The sequence below is a fragment of the Euleptes europaea genome, chromosome 15, assembly GCF_029931775.1.
Source record: "Euleptes europaea isolate rEulEur1 chromosome 15, rEulEur1.hap1, whole genome shotgun sequence".
Taxonomy (NCBI): Eukaryota; Metazoa; Chordata; class Lepidosauria; order Squamata; family Sphaerodactylidae; genus Euleptes; species Euleptes europaea.
This window is the reverse complement of record NC_079326.1, coordinates 28,079,568-28,096,974: the sequence shown is the minus strand read 5'-3', so window position 1 is coordinate 28,096,974 and position 17,407 is coordinate 28,079,568. Positions and strand designations below refer to the sequence as shown.

The following is a 17,407-nucleotide window of genomic DNA, read 5'->3' as shown; positions in this document are numbered from 1 at the left end:
AATTACTACACAGCAGTTATTTATGTGGATGTGATAAAGCATTTTCTTATGGAGTTTCATTTCAACCAACAATACCAAAAAAGGTCTGATTACCTGATTCAATTGCAGCTCTCACAAAACCAATCATTCCCTTCCATATAGCATTCAAAACAATATCTGTAAGGTAAGGAGTGAACAAAGGACAAGTCACGTAAAACAGAAGAAACAGATACTAGATGGTGTAAATTAAAAAAAACAACTGGATCCAGAAAAGTGAATGCAAAGTGCAGCTCATGGAAGGCAATTTTGAAAACTTGAGTGGTTCATGCAAGATGGTAGTGTGCAATTTTCATCCATTCCCCTTTCCAACTGCATCCTCTGTGTTGCATTCCATTCCATTCCCTGTGGTCTTCTGATCCAAAATAATTTTTGTAGGAGACAACAAAGGGTTTTAGAAGGAATGGAAAGGAAACACAGATCCTGTCTATGATCTCTGCTTGTTGTAGGGTTGGATCCAATTTTGCCAGAACCGCAGAAAACACATTTTGATTACTACACTGCAACCCTGTTCACAGCACATGTAGTTTATTTACAAACTACACACTATAACACAATTTTTAGCAAGCAATACCTTACCAGAAACGTCTTTTCCAACTGCAATGAAGCCATCCTGGATTGCATTTATAAATGTATTCGCATGTTTACAGAAGAAAGAAGGACTAGTGATCACCAAATATTGAAGAGGTTCTAGGTGGGAAGAGAAACCATAAATTCTTTAAATCTGACACGACAACTCATTGGTAGTTGTTAAAAAGGCAATGCAAACATATTCTGATAGTTTAACTTAGGAGAAGCCTCCAAAAAGAAAAAAAGTACAGCATTACCTAAACTAAGTATGACTTTGTTTTCCTTGGCAAAAGTCAAGACTTCTGGCCCCATGAAGAAGTGAAGCAACATTTCAATTCCTAAGAGCTGAATGGCAGGAATTACTCCACCTCCTCCTGTGCTAGAATTCAGGACCATCCTTGGAGTTACAGGGGTTCCAAAAGGGAAAGCTCCTAAGAGAGAAAGTTGCATACTGTTTCTGATATCATTTTAACCAAACAAACAATTTGTACATAAGATGTATGGAAAGGATATCCTAGGAAGCAGGGCTGCTAATTTTTTTATGCTAGTCTGACACTTAAAAAGCATTGGGGCGATGCAGAAACCTTCCAATCTTATCCTGAACAAGTGGAAAGAGATGCCCCAATTTCAACAGCGTTTACTTTCATCCGACCATGCATATGATTGCAGCCGCAGAATCCAAAATTTTAGGACCTTATGTATTTAAGATGCTTCTACATGACCTTTCCACCCATAAGGGTCCTCAAGGTAGCTAACAAATCCAATTTAAAATACAGCCAACCAAAATTAAAATGAACCACAAAAACCAAATATTGTAAGACAGCTATGAAGACATCAATTCAATCCATAGTTGAATTGGCAGCAAAGATCCTGTCTATGATCTCTGCTTGTTGTAGGGTTGGATCCAATTTTGGCAGAACCAGAGAAAACACATTTTGATTACTACACTGCAACCCTTTTCATAGCACATGAAGCTTATTTACAAACTAAACACTATAACACTCTAAAGGACTAGCAATATCAAACACCACCCAATTCAAGAAACTGGGTTCAAAGGCCTTCTGGAATAAGAGTCTTCAAGTTGCTTTGGAAGGTCTATAAAGACAGAGTTAATCTCACCTCCTCGGAGGTAAAATTTTGGGACAGCAGCTGAAAAAAACATCCTGTGGTTCAAGCCATTCTTGTTCTAGCCAAGGCTGATTACTACAGGAAAGTAGTATCCACTACTGTGCCATTGTGACTGAAGACCGTCTCCATATCCAGAGGTAGCAATCCTCTGTATGGTGGTGGTAAGAGAAAGCGCCAGAGGAGGAACTTGGCCTCTATGCCTGGCCTATTTGGCCCTCCAGAGCAAGTGGTTGGCTGACAAAACGGAACACTTAACTAGATGGACCACTGGTCTGATCTAGCAGGAACGACATATGTTCTTATCTCCTGTCTTTTTAATTTTTGCACCAATGTTACTCTGCTTATTGCTGGTGCTATATTTAAAGGATATAGTGTCTGAACATTTCACATGAAAAAAAATTACATAATATTTTATCATACTTGGATTCCACCCTTTGAAAGTGTTCAAGGCGGCATACAGATTTTAATGAATGAGTATATCTTGTTCCCCAACCTAGAAGTTGTTAAAATAGATACATCACATACCTGATTTCTGTGCAGAACCTGGGGTTGCTAAACTCTGGTTAGCAGCTAGCCGTGAAGAATTTCCTTGTAGCAAAGAGGCATCCAAGCCTAAAGTGCTCTGAATTAACGGTACACAAACCTGTGAAGACAATGTAGAACACATCACTGCTTATATGATGTACAAGAAGCACAAACGTACTTTGCACATTTGGTCTCAATGACATTGATCTACTGATGGTCACTTGCATGAACATACTGAATAAAATTAAGCCCATGACTACTAAAGAGGTAATGTTATTAACTATTATTGTAAGCTGCCTTGAACCATGTAAGCTGCTTTGAACCATGAGATAAGGCAGGATATACATGGTTTAATAAAATAAATACATATATAACACATGCAAAAGCAAGTCCATTACCCCAGTGCCCTGATCATGGTAAACATGTTTAAGAAACTACAGCTTGCTGATGAAGAAGAGAAGGAGAGTTGGTTTTTATATGCCGACTTTCTCTACCACTTAAGGAAGAATCAAACCGGCTCACAATCATCTTCCCTCCCCCTCCCCACAACAGATACCCTGTGAGGTAGGTGGGGCTGAGAGAGTGTGACTTGCCCAAGGTCACCCAGCTGGCTTCATGTGTGGTAGTGGGGAAACAAATCCAGTTCACCAGATTAGCCTGTCGCTCATGTGGAGGAGTGGGGAATTAAACCCGGTTCTCCAGATCAGACTCCACCACTCCAAACCACTGCACCACACTGGCTCCACTACATCAAGCTGATGGCAAGAGGCAACAGTGAAGCATCCAGGCACTACTGAAATGTTATCCATAACCCATCTCATCCACAACTAATTAATTTGAGTTTATACTACTGAGTTCTCTTAATTCAGAATTATTGGGATTAAGTGGAACTGTAGATTTAGTTTGAAGTTCCTGATTTCTACCTTCTCCCTCTTGCTACAGACCATGGGCAGCTTATTCCCGAGCCTTCAGCGGCCAGGGACAGCATGGCTGAGGTGCTGCTGCCATGCCTCCAAAGCTGTTTCCCGGTCGCCGAAAGGTTTCAAAAAGCCTTTCCGAGGCTTATTTTTAAAATGGGCATTTTCCCCATTGAGAACAGCAAGGCTGCGCAAGCAAAAACGCTGGCGCAGCAACGCTGTTCCCCCCATACCGGGCCGAAAGGGGACAGGAGGCTGCCTACTGGCAGCTCTGCCCCTGGCACGCCCCCCCCCCCCCGGGACACCAGTGCAGGGCTTTGTGTCAGTGAGATGCTGGGCGGCATTGCCACAGCAGCGCCAGAAGACCGGCGTCCATGTCCCCCTGCTGGCGTCTGTGCCAACCTGGATGGCATAAGTGGCACAGCTGCCAGCAGCTGTGTCACTTATGCCGGCGCAGCCCCTTTTTGGCCTCCAAAGGACTTTTGTCCTTTGAGGTCAGGAATGGGCTGTAAGTTTCCCAAAATGCTGTTTGAGAGCCAAGTTTCAAATAACAGAGATCCAAGTAATTAGGAAAGGAACTCATAGTAAGGTCTAATGATATGCAAGAATAGGTTACCTGTTCAAAGTGGGCTGGGAGATGAGGCCCAAGCCTCATCAGCAGATACCACCAGACCTCCAACTTGGTTAGTGCCAGCGCTTCAGTCCTCACATGGATGGAGCTTAACGGCTGCATTAGCAATTTCAGCCTCTTTGCACTGCATAAAATTTCTTGGGAAACAAAGATATCGGAACATTTTTTTCTCTGATCTCTAGAGGCAAGCCAAAAATCATCTCAGCTTGTCTATCTTGCATGATCAGACACAAAGCAGCAGTGTGGTCAACAATTTAATTCTGAGGACTTTCCAAATCTTCAATAATTTACCTACAGATATTTCAATTAGAGATGCAAAGCAGAATCCTAAAAACCTGTCATCTCCCCAAAGTGCCTAAAAAATCCAACCCCAATAATGTGGAATTTACACCATTTACTTTTTTAAATTGCCATTATTCGTTAATTAAAAATACATTAAAAATACATTTATCAGCTCACTTTGCAAATAACTGCAAAATCACTTGTAGGAAGAGTCCAAAGAAGAGCATCCTAAAACCAACATTTCTGAAATTGTATTGTAAGCAGTTAGCACTGCTGCTGTGTATGTGAAATACACAAAGGGGATAGAATTCTTTATAACCCAGGCCGTTTGAGCAACCTACACCCGTGCTGATTTCAAATGGCTTAATACTTAAGTGCAAGTACATGGGGCAAATAGTTTGAATGATAAGGATACATATTAAATTTTCAAGAACTCTTCTCAACTTATTTAATTATCAGCTCCTCAGGATGAGTCTGCTTTTTAGTGGAATGTTACTTGATGTGTGTTGTTATTTGACACAAGGGGACATGAGTCAAACAACAGAGTCAAAGGTCACCCTCATATACAAAGAAAAATAATTTACCACTCTAGGCAGAACTCACAAATCCATCCTAAACAGTGCACTTTTTAAAAAGTCTGTATGTTTTACGTGTGCACATAAAACACTACTAGATTTTAGCTGCGATCCTCAGCATGCTAAATTAGAACTAAATTCTACGGGCAATGTGACTTGCTTCCAGATGTATACATTAAGAACAAGAAATTGTTTACTATGTTAACCTACCTGGATTTAGAGCAAAGTTATCAATCAGACTCTTCCATGCAATGAAAGCTATTTTCTTTACCACTGGTGACCCACTTCGAAATCCAAGTTCTTCTAACTGCAGTAACGAATTGATAAAGGTTCCACTTCGATGCAGGGCCTGGAAAAGTAAGTATCATTACATGATTAACAGTGTATTGCCACTGCGGCTCTCAGGAATGGGCTGCCTGACGTCCATGTAATCAAATGATACATTTGTTGAAATAAAATGAATCTTTGTCCAACTTACTTTCCCAAGCAGCTTAACAAATAGAGGCCACAGTTTCAGAACATATGTATCATTTTTTGATGAAAATAGTTTCTGAAGCTCTGGAATTACTTTCTGCAAAGAAAACATATAAGTAAAAACAAAATCAATAAAGATGCCCTACAGTGAAACAACGGATGATTCCTGAAAGCTCAATCTTGAATTAGACCTTAAAAGAACTTGCACAATAGCTACAGAACTGAATGTACACGTTCCTGTTGCCAGGTGGATCCAAACCAATCCCATCCCCCCATCTTCTAAGAATATTTAAGAATAAAAAGTTAATTTCAAGACTTAATTTTTAGCAATATTTCATTTTGAAAATCACACTGTAGTACAGTCTTAAGCAGATAACCAAATATTCAAGGTGGATTGATGGTTCTTACAGTCAACGTTTTATATATTAAAATTATCATTTAGGCTTCATATTGCAGCATTAGAGTGTATGCTTTAGCATGCAAGAGAAATTTTACATTTCTAAATACTTCTGTAAAGTTCTAAATAAGAATGTTTTTTTTAAAAATGTTCCCCCTTACAGTAGTCATGAGTTCTTCAGTGACTGCTGCTACTTCCTGCTGCTTCTGAAGTAAAAGTGGAATTCCCATCTCTAATGCAGTAGCACCTCTCAACTGTACTTTATGTGCCGAATGGACAACCAAAGGAATTATGAGCTTGGCCCATCTGACAGCTTCTTCTTCCATGCAGGATGGAGCCTGTTCTATGAGCCTAAGTTCAAAAATACAAGCACCAATATTAAGAACATGACAGCGGCTGAAAAATACTGCCAGAAACATCTGTGGGTGATTACGGATTGTGGGTTCGATCCAGCCAGCTTCTTTGCCCAATTTCACACAATTCCCTGTCCCACAGAGCTTTTGTCCTTGGAGGTCATATGACCCTCAGCAAAACATTTTTGGTGGTCAAAGGGGACTCCCTCCTCTCTTTTTCACCAGAAGAAAAGCTTGCTGGACCCAACCACATTACTTTAAACTTATTAACAACTGGTAGATTGGTTTTTGCCAAGTTATGGAAGGAAAATATTCTTCCAAAGTAACACGATTGGTTTATCAAAATAAAAGAGGTATGTCCCTTAGAGCTCTGCTTTACATAGAAACAATAATTTTGGAAGTTAAATATCTACCAGATGGTGTTAGCTGAGGGGAAAGTATGAAAAAATTTACAGGCTGTTAACAATGCAATAACATCAACCTAGCAATTTTATTTTCTGGAACGGTATGCAACAATTGTATTTGGTTTTCAAGTGGATAACATGAAATTTCCAGGTTATTCCTGAGGTATGCATACTAACCTGGATGGCCCAGGCTAGCCTGATCTCATCAGATCTCAGAAGCTAAGCAGGGTCAGCCCTGGTTAGTATTTGGATGGGAGACCACCAAGGAATACCAGGGCTGCTGTGCAGAGGAAGGCACTGGCAAACCACCTCTGTTAGTCTCTTGCCTTGAAAACCTCATAAGGGGTCGCCATAAGTCGGCTGCGACTTGACAGCACTTTACACACACACACACACACACACACTAAAATCTGATTTTGAGCACTATGTATTGTTCAAGCAAGAAAGAATTTAGATGTGCATATATAACACACACATTGTTAAACCACTAGTTTAGTGGTATTCCAGGTAACCCTTGGGTTCTTTAGAAGATTCATGTTCTAATGGAGAAGATCAGTAGTAGAAGACAAAATACCTTGCTCACAACTAACAATCTCTTCTGCTGTCACACCTACAGGGATGTTAGCAAGTGCTAGGGTACATTCTCAGTTTATACAGAGCAATAGTAAAGCCCCAACATGCCCAGACAGTGGTCCAAATAAATCAAATGAGCGCCCTACAACATGCCCCACATCACCAGCACTGGGCAGGGAATATGTGGCAATGTGGAAAGAGTTCCATGAAATTAGAAAATTTGAAGTTCAGTGTTGCTAGCTTGCTCTATATCAAACAAGGAACACCTTGGTTTCAGATACTGCATACTATGACTGGTACAACCGAGGCAGTGTGGTGTAAGAGCAGCGAGCTCTAATCTGGAGAACTGGGTTCGAATCCCCACTCCTCCACATGAAGCCTGCTGGGTGACCTTGGGCAGTTCTCTCAGAACTCTCTCAGCCCACACGGAGGCAGGCAATGGCAAACCACCTCCAAATGTCTCTTGCCTTGAAAACCCCACGGGGTCGTCATAAGTCAGCTGTGCCTTGAGGGCACATACACCAACATAAAGAACTGGTACACCTCCAACCCTGATTTGAAGAATAAAAATAGCCTGGATTCACTGTAGGATTTCTGTGGCTGGAAGTGGTGAGGTAGCAATTTTTACTGATTCCCCTCCTCCAAATGCAGTCCCCGGTCACGCTGTTCTTCAGGCCCCCCTGACCTGCGGGAGCAGTATTTCAGAGAGCATTTTGGACTGCAGCAGGAAGGAGGTGAGGAATTTGAACTCCACTTCTGTCAGTGGAAACTAGTGGTATATGTAAGCCACTAAGCTTAGATATCAAGTCTTTGCCTTGTACTGCTTTCTAAACAATGTTCACAAAACTTTCCATGGAAATGTCTAAAGATATTTAAAAGTTACAGTGACATTAAGCTACAACAGTGGCAAAGCACTACAACATGCACTTCAAAGTATACTAACATAGTCATAGTTTGATTTTAGTGTACGACAACACCAAAATGTGTTCTTTAAAAAAACAAAAAACTTCTGACAAATTTCTTCTCAATACATACCGTATAATAACGTTCAGCACTTCATATTCAACCACCATGGAATGTAAGTCTCCTTTATTAAGTATTGTTTCTAGCATTGTAATAATACTTGGCACCTAAAAAACAAGTGATACGTAAGTAAACCAGACATTTAAAAAATTCAATTTAAGAAATGAACAGAAGACACTCACCATTTTCCCAACAACATCTGGAGGAAAGGACTGCTTAGAGATTACCCAAAGTGCTCTCGTGCGAATGTTCTTGTCAGATGCCTTTACAGCAACACTGCTCACTATTGAAATCAACTCCTGCATTTCTGTTTCTGTAAGGGAACAAAACAGCTTTTCAGAATCTATTACTCTAAAGCAAGGGTACTCAATGTGGGCGCCATGGTAGCCACCAAGTGTTTTCAGGAAGTGGGTGAAGCCAGGTAGAGCTTTTGCCCAGCAAGGCTTCTAATTGATTACTGGAGATTCGATTGGCTGCACAGATTTTTTTACATGTTGCTTTGGCAGTAGCACTACACAAGGATATACACTGTGTTACTGAAGTCAAGCTGTGGCAATCATTTTATGGCTGGCTCTGCCTCCTGCGGCAGCCATTTTGTTGCGGCGCCCACCATGCCTTGTCAGAATTCCAAATGTGCCCACGGACTCAAAAAGGTTGGGGACCCCTGCTCTAAAGAATATCACTGAGTTTGTCTACCCTATTCAAGAACAGAGCAAAAAAATTGCTTAGAATGAACAAGAGGAAACATAGTCCCTCCCCTTCTTTGTCCATCAGCTAATGACTATCAGCCTCTAATGCTGAATAGCCCTTCAAAGTCATTCTTGCTTCACTCCAGTTGTACTGTAAAATAATCCATGCTAGTTGACCCAAGAAAGGGATTTCAGAAGCACTGAACTGACAAGCAAATTACAGGTTTTCTCTGAGCTCGAGACTTGCATCTGGGGCACAGCAACTACTGATTATCGAATCACAGAGTTGGAAGGGGCCGTGTGTGTGTGTGTGTGTGTGTGTGTGTGTGTGTAAAGTGCCTTCAAGTCGCAGCCTGCTTAATGCAGGATCAGCATAGAGCAGAGGTTCCCAAACCTTTTGAGTCATGGAGCACTTTTCAGGAGATAAATTTGTTACGGAGCACTAATTTTCACCTAGCACCTATATACTAAACCGAATGACAGTAGTATTTTTCTTTCCAATCTCTTCAGGGAGCACTAGGAGATGTTTCACGGAGCACCAAGTGCTCTGTGGAGCACAGTTTGGGAACTGCTGGCCTAGAGCATCCCTGACAAGTGTTTCTCCAGCCTCTGCTTAAAGACTGCCAGTGAGGGGGAACTCACCACCTCCCTAGGTAGCCAATTCCACTGTTGAACAACTCTTACTGTAAAACGTTTCCCCCTAATATCCAGTTGGTACCTTTCCGCATGCAATTTAAACCCATTATTGCGAGTCCTATCCTCTGTTGCCAACAGGAATAGCTCCCTGTCCTCTGCTAAGTGACAGCCCTTTACATACTTAAAGAGCAATTGTGTCCCCCCGCAGCCTCTTCTCCAGACTAAACATTCCCAACTCCCTCCGTTTTCCCTCACAGGACTTGGTCTCTGATGATCCAGGATCACCAGACATTTCACCAGGTCAGAATAAACAGAGAATGCATACGTGATATGAACAGCATTATGGTGCAAAATCACTGGTTGGATCCAGCAGAAATGTTCATGGGAGAAGTTCACAGGATGGGTGCTACAACAAGATCAGGGGATCCAACATCATTGCCTCCTGATGCAAGCCATGAGCAGAAAAGGGAGAGAGAGGTGGTTTTACCAGATTCCACACACACACACACCATCACTGCAGTGCTCTGCCCTGCGGCATATATTGCTTGTGAGGTATTCCTGATCCTCAGAGAGGAATTTCAAGTCTAAACAGCAGGCTGCTTGGGCAACATGGGGAAAAATCTGCCCCAACAACTTCCCTGAACAAAACTGCTGGATCCAACCCCATATATAATGTATTCTCAATAATCAACAGAACAAATTAGGATGAGTCAATTATTCTAGTCATAATGAAGCTAAGACTATTGGTTAGTCTTCCTGTATTATCTGGAACCAGATCGGGATTAAATACGTACAAGAAATTTTTGAAACAGAGATAAAAAGATTTTTACCACATAACTGAGAAGCAATCTTTGAATTAAATACACAGAATCCTAATGCTTGTAAGGCTGCGCTGCTCAAGTCGGAGTTCTCAGCAGAGATGTGTGTCTACAGAAAAAGGAAAAAAATATGTTTCATCTCATGTAACATATTACCCAGTTAAAAATGTTTCTGTTGTTCTGGATTAAAGACTGATAGCATATTATTGGTGGTTATAAACAGGCTATATATTAGTCTTGTTTTTAAATATCTCATTGCATGCTACACTCACAGCTAGCTTCTTTATAAACAGCTTCTCTGACTGTACTCCAGAATCCAGATATGTTACGCTCAACCAGGGTGGATAAAAATCAATGACTCTTTAAAGAAATAATAATTAAAAATTGGATTTAAAAATTTAAATGTTTTTTTTTAAATAAAATGTGTTGTGGAAAAATCTATCTAAATATTTAAGATACATCATAGTCCAAAGAGGAGCCCCATGGAGCAGAGTGGTAAGCTGCAGTACTGCAGTCCAAGCTCTGCTCATGACCTGAGTTCGATCCCAATGGAAGTTGGTTTCAGGTAGCCAGCTCATCCTTCCGAGGTCGGTCAAATGAGTACCCAGCTTGCTGGGGGTAAAAGGAAGATGACTGGGGAAGGCACTGGCAAACCACCCCGTAAAACAAAGTCTGCCTAGTGAATGTCAGGATGTGATGTCACCCCATGGGTCAGGAATGACCTGGTGCTTGCACAGGGGACCTTTACCTTTTATAGTCCAAAGGTTATTCATCGTGAAATAAGGATTCGTTTTTAATAATGTAGCATGATGCTACATTGAACAATGTTCCATTGTTTTGGTAAATAAGTTCCATTAATCCATTCACAATGTCATGCTCTTCTAAAGGTTTCTATAAGACTATTTTGAGCAATCTAGAAGATATTATCACAGATGCTTGGTTTTGCAGTTCTCAAAACTATGAATTTGTGTCTGCTCTTTTTCACAGCAAAAATATTTTTAAATAAATAATCTCATTGTTCCTTTGCAAATCCATGTACATAGAATCAACCCCTTCCCTCTTAAGTGCTAAATGTCAATATGTTCAATGAAGGTTGTAAGGAATGGAACAGATCTGCACAAGGAACTCAGTGACAGTAGGGAGGGGCAAACAGTAAAAATTAAAGTGAAACCTTTTGAGCAGAATACTCTGCAAGTCTTGGGATCTTTGTTTGTATAGCCTGAGGTTTCTCATATTATTCTTCCCCTGGAGAAGAAAACCTATAATGGCAGTAGGCAGTGAAAGTGCAGAAAACCATGATTTAAATCTAGTCCTACCGACTAGTGATTTACATTTATTTGATTTAAATCCAATCCACCCTGCATCCAACAGTGAAAGTTGCAAACTCAAGAAATGCATTAATGCCCATGGCGCAGAGTGGTAAGCTGCAGTACTGCAGTCAAAACACTGCTTGTGATCTGAGTTCGATCCAATGGAAGTCGGTTTCAGTTAACCAGCTCAAAGTTGACTCAGCCTTCCATCCTTCCAAGGTTGGTAAAATGAGAACCCAACTTGCTGGTGGTAAAATGTAGATGACTGGGGAAGGCAATGGTAAACCACCCCCATAAACTCCTAGTAAATGTCGTGATGTGACATCATTCCCACGGTCAGTAATGACCCAGTGCTTGCACAGTGGACTACCTTTACCTTTAATACACAAAACCAGGCCACAATTTCAACTCCCTTTGTTCTTGCGCAAATAGTTTTGCTTGTAACTGTGAACAACGGCCCTTAGAATTATTTTCCCAGCAACAGCTCCACATCACAATATCAAAAGCTGTTTTTCCTCTTTTCCCCATCCCGGTCTGAATTTCAGAAGCTGCTTTATGATACAGATGAGCTGCTGAGGAAAGTTCTATTAACAGTGCACTCTTATGCAGAGTTACTCCAGTTTAAATCCATTTAAAACAACTAGCTTAGACTGGAGTAACTCTGTAATGACTGCACTGTAAGGTGTGAATGTTAAGATGGCACTACAAGTACTATGAAAGGATGTACAAGCTGGGACCAGTCAGGCAACAGTGACCAGCAAAGACAAGAAAGTTTTGATAACAAGAGTGACAGCAAAGGGAGAAGGGCAGCCTTGATATGCCTGTAGCACTAGGCCAACTATAGCAAATCAGGCCAGAGAAAATAAATACAGAATACACACCTTAAATATCTTGTAGAGCTGCGGAAAGTGTTTTCCAACTTCTGCTGCAAACTCTTTTCCTTCCTCACCAGTTAGGCGACTAATGTAGAAAATATAGGAATCAGTATGTTAGCCAACCTCCCATAAATAACCAAGCACAACCAGGCAAGAATATTTCACTTTTTAAAGCGTACACATGAAACATGAAGCTGCCATATACTGAATCAGACCCTTGGTCCATCAAAGTCAGTATTGTCTACTCAGACTGGCAGTGGCTCTCCAGGGTCTCAGGCAGAGGTCTTTCACATCACCTGCTTGCCTAGTCCCTTTAATTGGAGATGCCGGGGATTGAACCTGGGACCTTCTGCATGCCAAGTAGATGCTCTACCACTGAGCCACAGCCCCTCCCTTCAGCATAGTTGAAGATGAACGTTTGGGTTCAACTCTGTTCAAATTAAAATATTACATTTTAGAGAGTGAAACACGCAAGGCTTGGAAAGACACTGCCTTACTTTATGAAACACTAGTGGTGCAATCCTATGCAGAATTACTCCAGTCTAAGCTACTAAAATGAACAGGCTTAAACTGGAGTAGCTTTGCACAGTATTGTACTGTGTCAGTGTGATGGCAACTAGTTGTAAATATTTGGCCTAATCCAAACACCTTTACATTCATAATTAAGATGTTCAGTATGGTAGTACATCTATCTCCCTATAAGCAGTAGCCAGTTTCCAATACTCTCTACCACATTCTCAAAAATCTAGGACTACATTTACTCTAGCATTCTACTAAATGAAGCAGTGTGGCTGACTCAGTTCTCTATAGTGCCCAGTGAACCCTGTAGTAAACAGTGAACAGTCTGTAATATGGGATACAGCTAAGAGCAGACAAAACATGCCCATCATCCACTGGTGTGCAAGTGTTCTTTTTAAAAATTGCCTATGTAACTGAATGGCAGCTATTCATTCTTCTAGCACTCAGGGCCAACTTTTCAGTGTGGGTAAAACCCACTTTTTGCCCATAACAGTGGATGGGCTGACCCCCACTGACAGCAACCTTCTGGGAATATAAATAGGTGCGTGCATATCTCTCAGGAGTGTTTGTGCACCCTTCCACACAGTCTGTCCACCATAATTACTGACATGCAACAATACAGCAGAACTTATTTTATACATAAATCTATACCTACATGGAAAATATTAAGTTTATCACAAAAAGTCTATGAATTATACTGCCTTTTAAGGAAGATTTTAAGAAAGAATTTAAAATAGAACCATTTTCAGTCTGCTGAAAGACAAAACTTACTAAAGTAACAGGAAAAGTGGAAAGCTTTGTACATGAAAACAGTAACATTCAACTAGGAATGCTGAACTCACTGAGAATCACATCTAAGTAAGCATACAAAAGATTAGGCTGCCCCCCCGCAAAACTATGGCACCCCCATCTTGCAATGTATGTTAACTACAGTTGGCAAACATATACAAATGGTACTGCAAACTCAAGTGTTCAGACCAACTGCATACAAAAGTCATTTCCACAAATTCACACGTCACAGAAAACAGACTCCCCCCCCCCCCCTGGATTTCCTGAAAAGAACAGGACTGCAGCCCACATTTTGACAGGGAATGCTCTTGTGCCTTTCTAAGATGCTGATCCAGCAGAAATTCAACAAATTATTCTTTATATAAAAAGCAGAGCACGTCCCCTTTTGAATTGTGTGTGTGTGTGTGTGTTAAGTGCTGTCAAGTCCTCCAAAGTGTCCTATCCTTAACAGACTTGCTCAGATCTTGCAAATTGAGGGCCGTGGCTTCCTTTATAGAGTCAATCCATCCCTTGTTGGGTCTTCCTCTTTTCCTGCTGCCTTCAACTTTTCCTAGCATGATTGTCTTTTCCACTGACAATCTCTTCTCTTCTCATAATATGTCCAAAGTACGACAGCCTCAGTTTAGTCATTTTAGCTGTTAGGGTCAGTTCAGGCTTGATTGATCTAAAACCCACTGATTTGTTATTTGGCGGTCCAGGGTATCTGTAACACTTTTGAATTAAGATTTGTTTATGCACCAGTGTTCTTCCATGTGCTGCAGAACATTAAAGCGGTTTACAATACAGCACAGACCAAAAAAGAACAACTCTTACTTTGTCAGAAAAAAGTCACTGGCGAATGAAAATTGTGTATAAACAAACAAATGTATATATTGATTTGACTGAAGCTACATGACTGGGGGGGGGGGGGCTGCTTGGCATGAAGAAGGCCCCAGGTTCAATCCCCGGCATCTCCAGTAAAAGGGACCAGGCAAGTAGGTGGTGCAAAAGACCTCTGCCTGAGACCCTGGAGAGCAGCTGCCGGTCTGAGTAGACAATACTGACCTTGATGGACCAAGGGTCTGATTCAGTATAGGGCAGCTTCATGTGGCTGCAAAATATATAAATATTGTAAAATAAATATATATTTTTACAAACGCAAAGTCATAAGAACGTAAGAAAAGCCCTGCTGGATCAGACCAGGGCCCATCAAGTCCAGCTGTCTGCTCACACAGTGGCCAACGAGGTACCTCTAGGAAGCCCATAGACAACGGCAGCAGCATTGTCCTGCCTGCGTTCCATAGCACCTAAGATAATAGGCATGCTCCTCTGATACTAGAGAGAATAGATCCCAATAAGTCCCCCAAAAGACATAGAAATCCCAGTGGGTAGCCGTATTAGTCTGTTTGCAGTAGTAGAAAAGGGCAAGAGTCCAGTAGCACCTTAAAGACTAACAAAAATATTTTCTGGCAGGGTATGAGCTTTTGTGAGCCACAGCTCCCTTCTTCAGATACAGCTAGAATGTGAATCCATCTGTCTTTAAGTAAAGGAGAGTGAATTCAGACAAGCATCAGTATGTAAATGTGAACAGTACGTAAATGTGAACAGTATGTAAATGTGAACAGCAGGCGTGATGGGATTAGGTGTGGTATGCAGAAGAGTCTGTGATACCTGGGCTGAATAAAGACCTTGCATTCGTGGCTCATGACCAATGCTGATTTCTCCCCACCCATCTCTCCCCTGGACATCACAGACTCTTCTGCATACCACACCTAATCCCATCACGCCTGCTATTCACATTGACATACTGTTAACATTTACATACTAATGCTTGTCTGAATTCACTCTCCTCTACTTAAAGACCGATGGATTCACATTCTAGCTGTATCTGAAGAAGTGAGCTCTGGCTCACGAAAGCTCATACCCTGCCAGAAAATATTTTTGTTCGTCTTTAAGGTGCTCCTGGACTCTTGCCCTTTTGCACTAGAGAAATCCCAGTAATCTGAAGATGGCGTGCAGGCGGGGTGTGTGTGTGTGTGTCAAAGCAGCAGCACCACAACGCGCAAACCCAAACTACCGCTGAGGCGCAACCGCACCACAGCCGGCCGCTGCAGGAGAAGCACTCTGCACGTGGCCAGAGACTCCCTCCCCCCCCCACCACGTCCACGTTTCCCGCCCAGAAGGAGCCCAACGCCGCTCTGGACGACACCCGGCTTTTGGCCCCGTCGGTTTCCCCTGTCACGAAGGCGGGGCCGCTCACTTGGTGAGGGTCAGCAGCGCGTCCGTCAGCGACCCCGGCGAGGCGTCGGCGTGAGCGGCGTCCTGCAGGGTCTCCAGCAGAGGCAGGAGGCGGCTGGCCCCGCGGCCGGGCCCCGTGGTGGAATCGGCGCAGCTCATGGCGCGAAGGGAGCTCGGCTCCCGCGCCCGCCCACGCAGGGACTTTTCCCGCGCTCGCCGCTCCTCCCCTCACGGGCCAAGATGGCGAAACGCGGGACTCTCCGCCCTGAGGGGGAGCCGCTCGCCCAATCAGCGGGCGAGGACTGCCGGGAATGGGCGGGGTTCGGAACGGAGCGTCGAGGGCATCGAGCGGGCGGGGGTTGGGACGGAGCGTCGAGGGCATCGAGCGGGCGGCTTCGGCGGTCTGCAAGCGTCGGTTGACTGCGAGCTCGTAGTCCCCTCCCTCCTCAGACCGGGGAGGTGGAATGTCGAATAATCGCTCCGTTTCCTGCTTCGAAACTGGGGGGGGGGGTTTCTGTCGGCGTCGGTTGACTGCGAGCTCGTAGTCCTTTCCCCCCTCAGACCGGGGAGGTGGAATGTCGAATAATCGCTCCGTTTCCTGCTTCGAAACTGTGTGTGTGTGTGTTCTGTCGCAGGTACGTTCAAAGCAGCCCGACACCGACTTAAACTTGTCTGCATCGATTGAAATGCACATTTCCCCCCTCCCCCCAGCCACATTCTCAAAAACAAGCCCTCAAGCAGAGTTTTGAGAATGCAGATGGGGAAAATGTGCATCTTGAGAGCGGCAAATCTTCTATGGCTTAGAAGAAAAAGGTCACACCTTCCCGGCTGGTCCTAAATTGTATTTTACATCATCTTAAATCTCAGTCCTTATCCCACCCCCTTATTTCATTGGTTTTTATTGATGAATATTTTATACTGAGACAGCAAGGTAGACTTCCCCTGACTATGGAAGATCCACTGATTTAGCAATTGGTAATAATCTCTTTTCCTTTCTGTAAATGTATTGAAATGTATTAGGACAGCTTGTTGCTGGGCAGGATATCTCTGTGTGTATGTCTGTGTACTAAGGAATTGGGGCAAGAGTCATGGAGGGTTACAGTAAACCATAACAAGAACTGGGTGAAACTGTTACTCTACTACCGCCTCTATGTCTGTAGTGCTATCAGCACTGAATGTTGATGGGTTGTCACATCTTGAATTTGGATAAATATCTCTCCCTCAGTACAATCGGGACTCAGAGATTTCTGCCCATTAGGGCCTCTGAGTCAGCAGCTGCAAATAAACTGTTTTCTTGAAATAACGATCTCAGGTCTCTCTCTCCCCCCACGAACCCCTGTTTACCACATCAATACGTTTTCTGTGCATGTCCCTTTTGCAGTTGCACTGTTCTTGACCTGCCATCTTGTGGTTAATGGTGCTAACCTTTGCAAAAAGCCTGTTGCTGGAACATTTGGGGTATTTTTGTAGGTCTTGTGATATTGCTGACTAGCAAGATTTCTTTTATCTACTATTTTATTACATCTCTATTACTGAGACAGAAGATAAGTGACCCTCCCAGGGTCTCCTTTCTGCCCTTTCCATTGCTTGGTGTAATGGCTGTCTCTCTGCTCAACTCCTTGATCTGGTATTGGTACAATGCTGGGACCCTGCTGAATTCTCTGCC

General features: G+C 42.7%; 1 protein-coding gene across 1 annotated transcript in view; it reads right to left on the bottom strand.

Moving 5' to 3' along the window:
* RIF1 (replication timing regulatory factor 1) overlaps nt 1-15,900 on the bottom strand; it is a 36,170-nt gene extending 20,270 nt beyond the window's left edge. Inside the window, exons 1-13 of the mRNA XM_056861650.1 lie at nt 15,764-15,900; nt 12,223-12,301; nt 10,044-10,140; nt 8,071-8,201; nt 7,901-7,995; nt 5,697-5,886; nt 5,143-5,235; nt 4,875-5,013; nt 3,793-3,944; nt 2,260-2,377; nt 864-1,037; nt 616-726; nt 94-156 (exon numbers count right to left, since the gene is read on the bottom strand). Coding sequence (XP_056717628.1) covers nt 94-156; nt 616-726; nt 864-1,037; nt 2,260-2,377; nt 3,793-3,944; nt 4,875-5,013; nt 5,143-5,235; nt 5,697-5,886; nt 7,901-7,995; nt 8,071-8,201; nt 10,044-10,140; nt 12,223-12,301; nt 15,764-15,900 — 1,579 coding nt within the window. The remainder of the gene's footprint in view (nt 1-93; nt 157-615; nt 727-863; nt 1,038-2,259; nt 2,378-3,792; nt 3,945-4,874; nt 5,014-5,142; nt 5,236-5,696; nt 5,887-7,900; nt 7,996-8,070; nt 8,202-10,043; nt 10,141-12,222; nt 12,302-15,763) is intronic.
* Between the last annotated feature and the right edge of the window lie 1,507 nt (nt 15,901-17,407).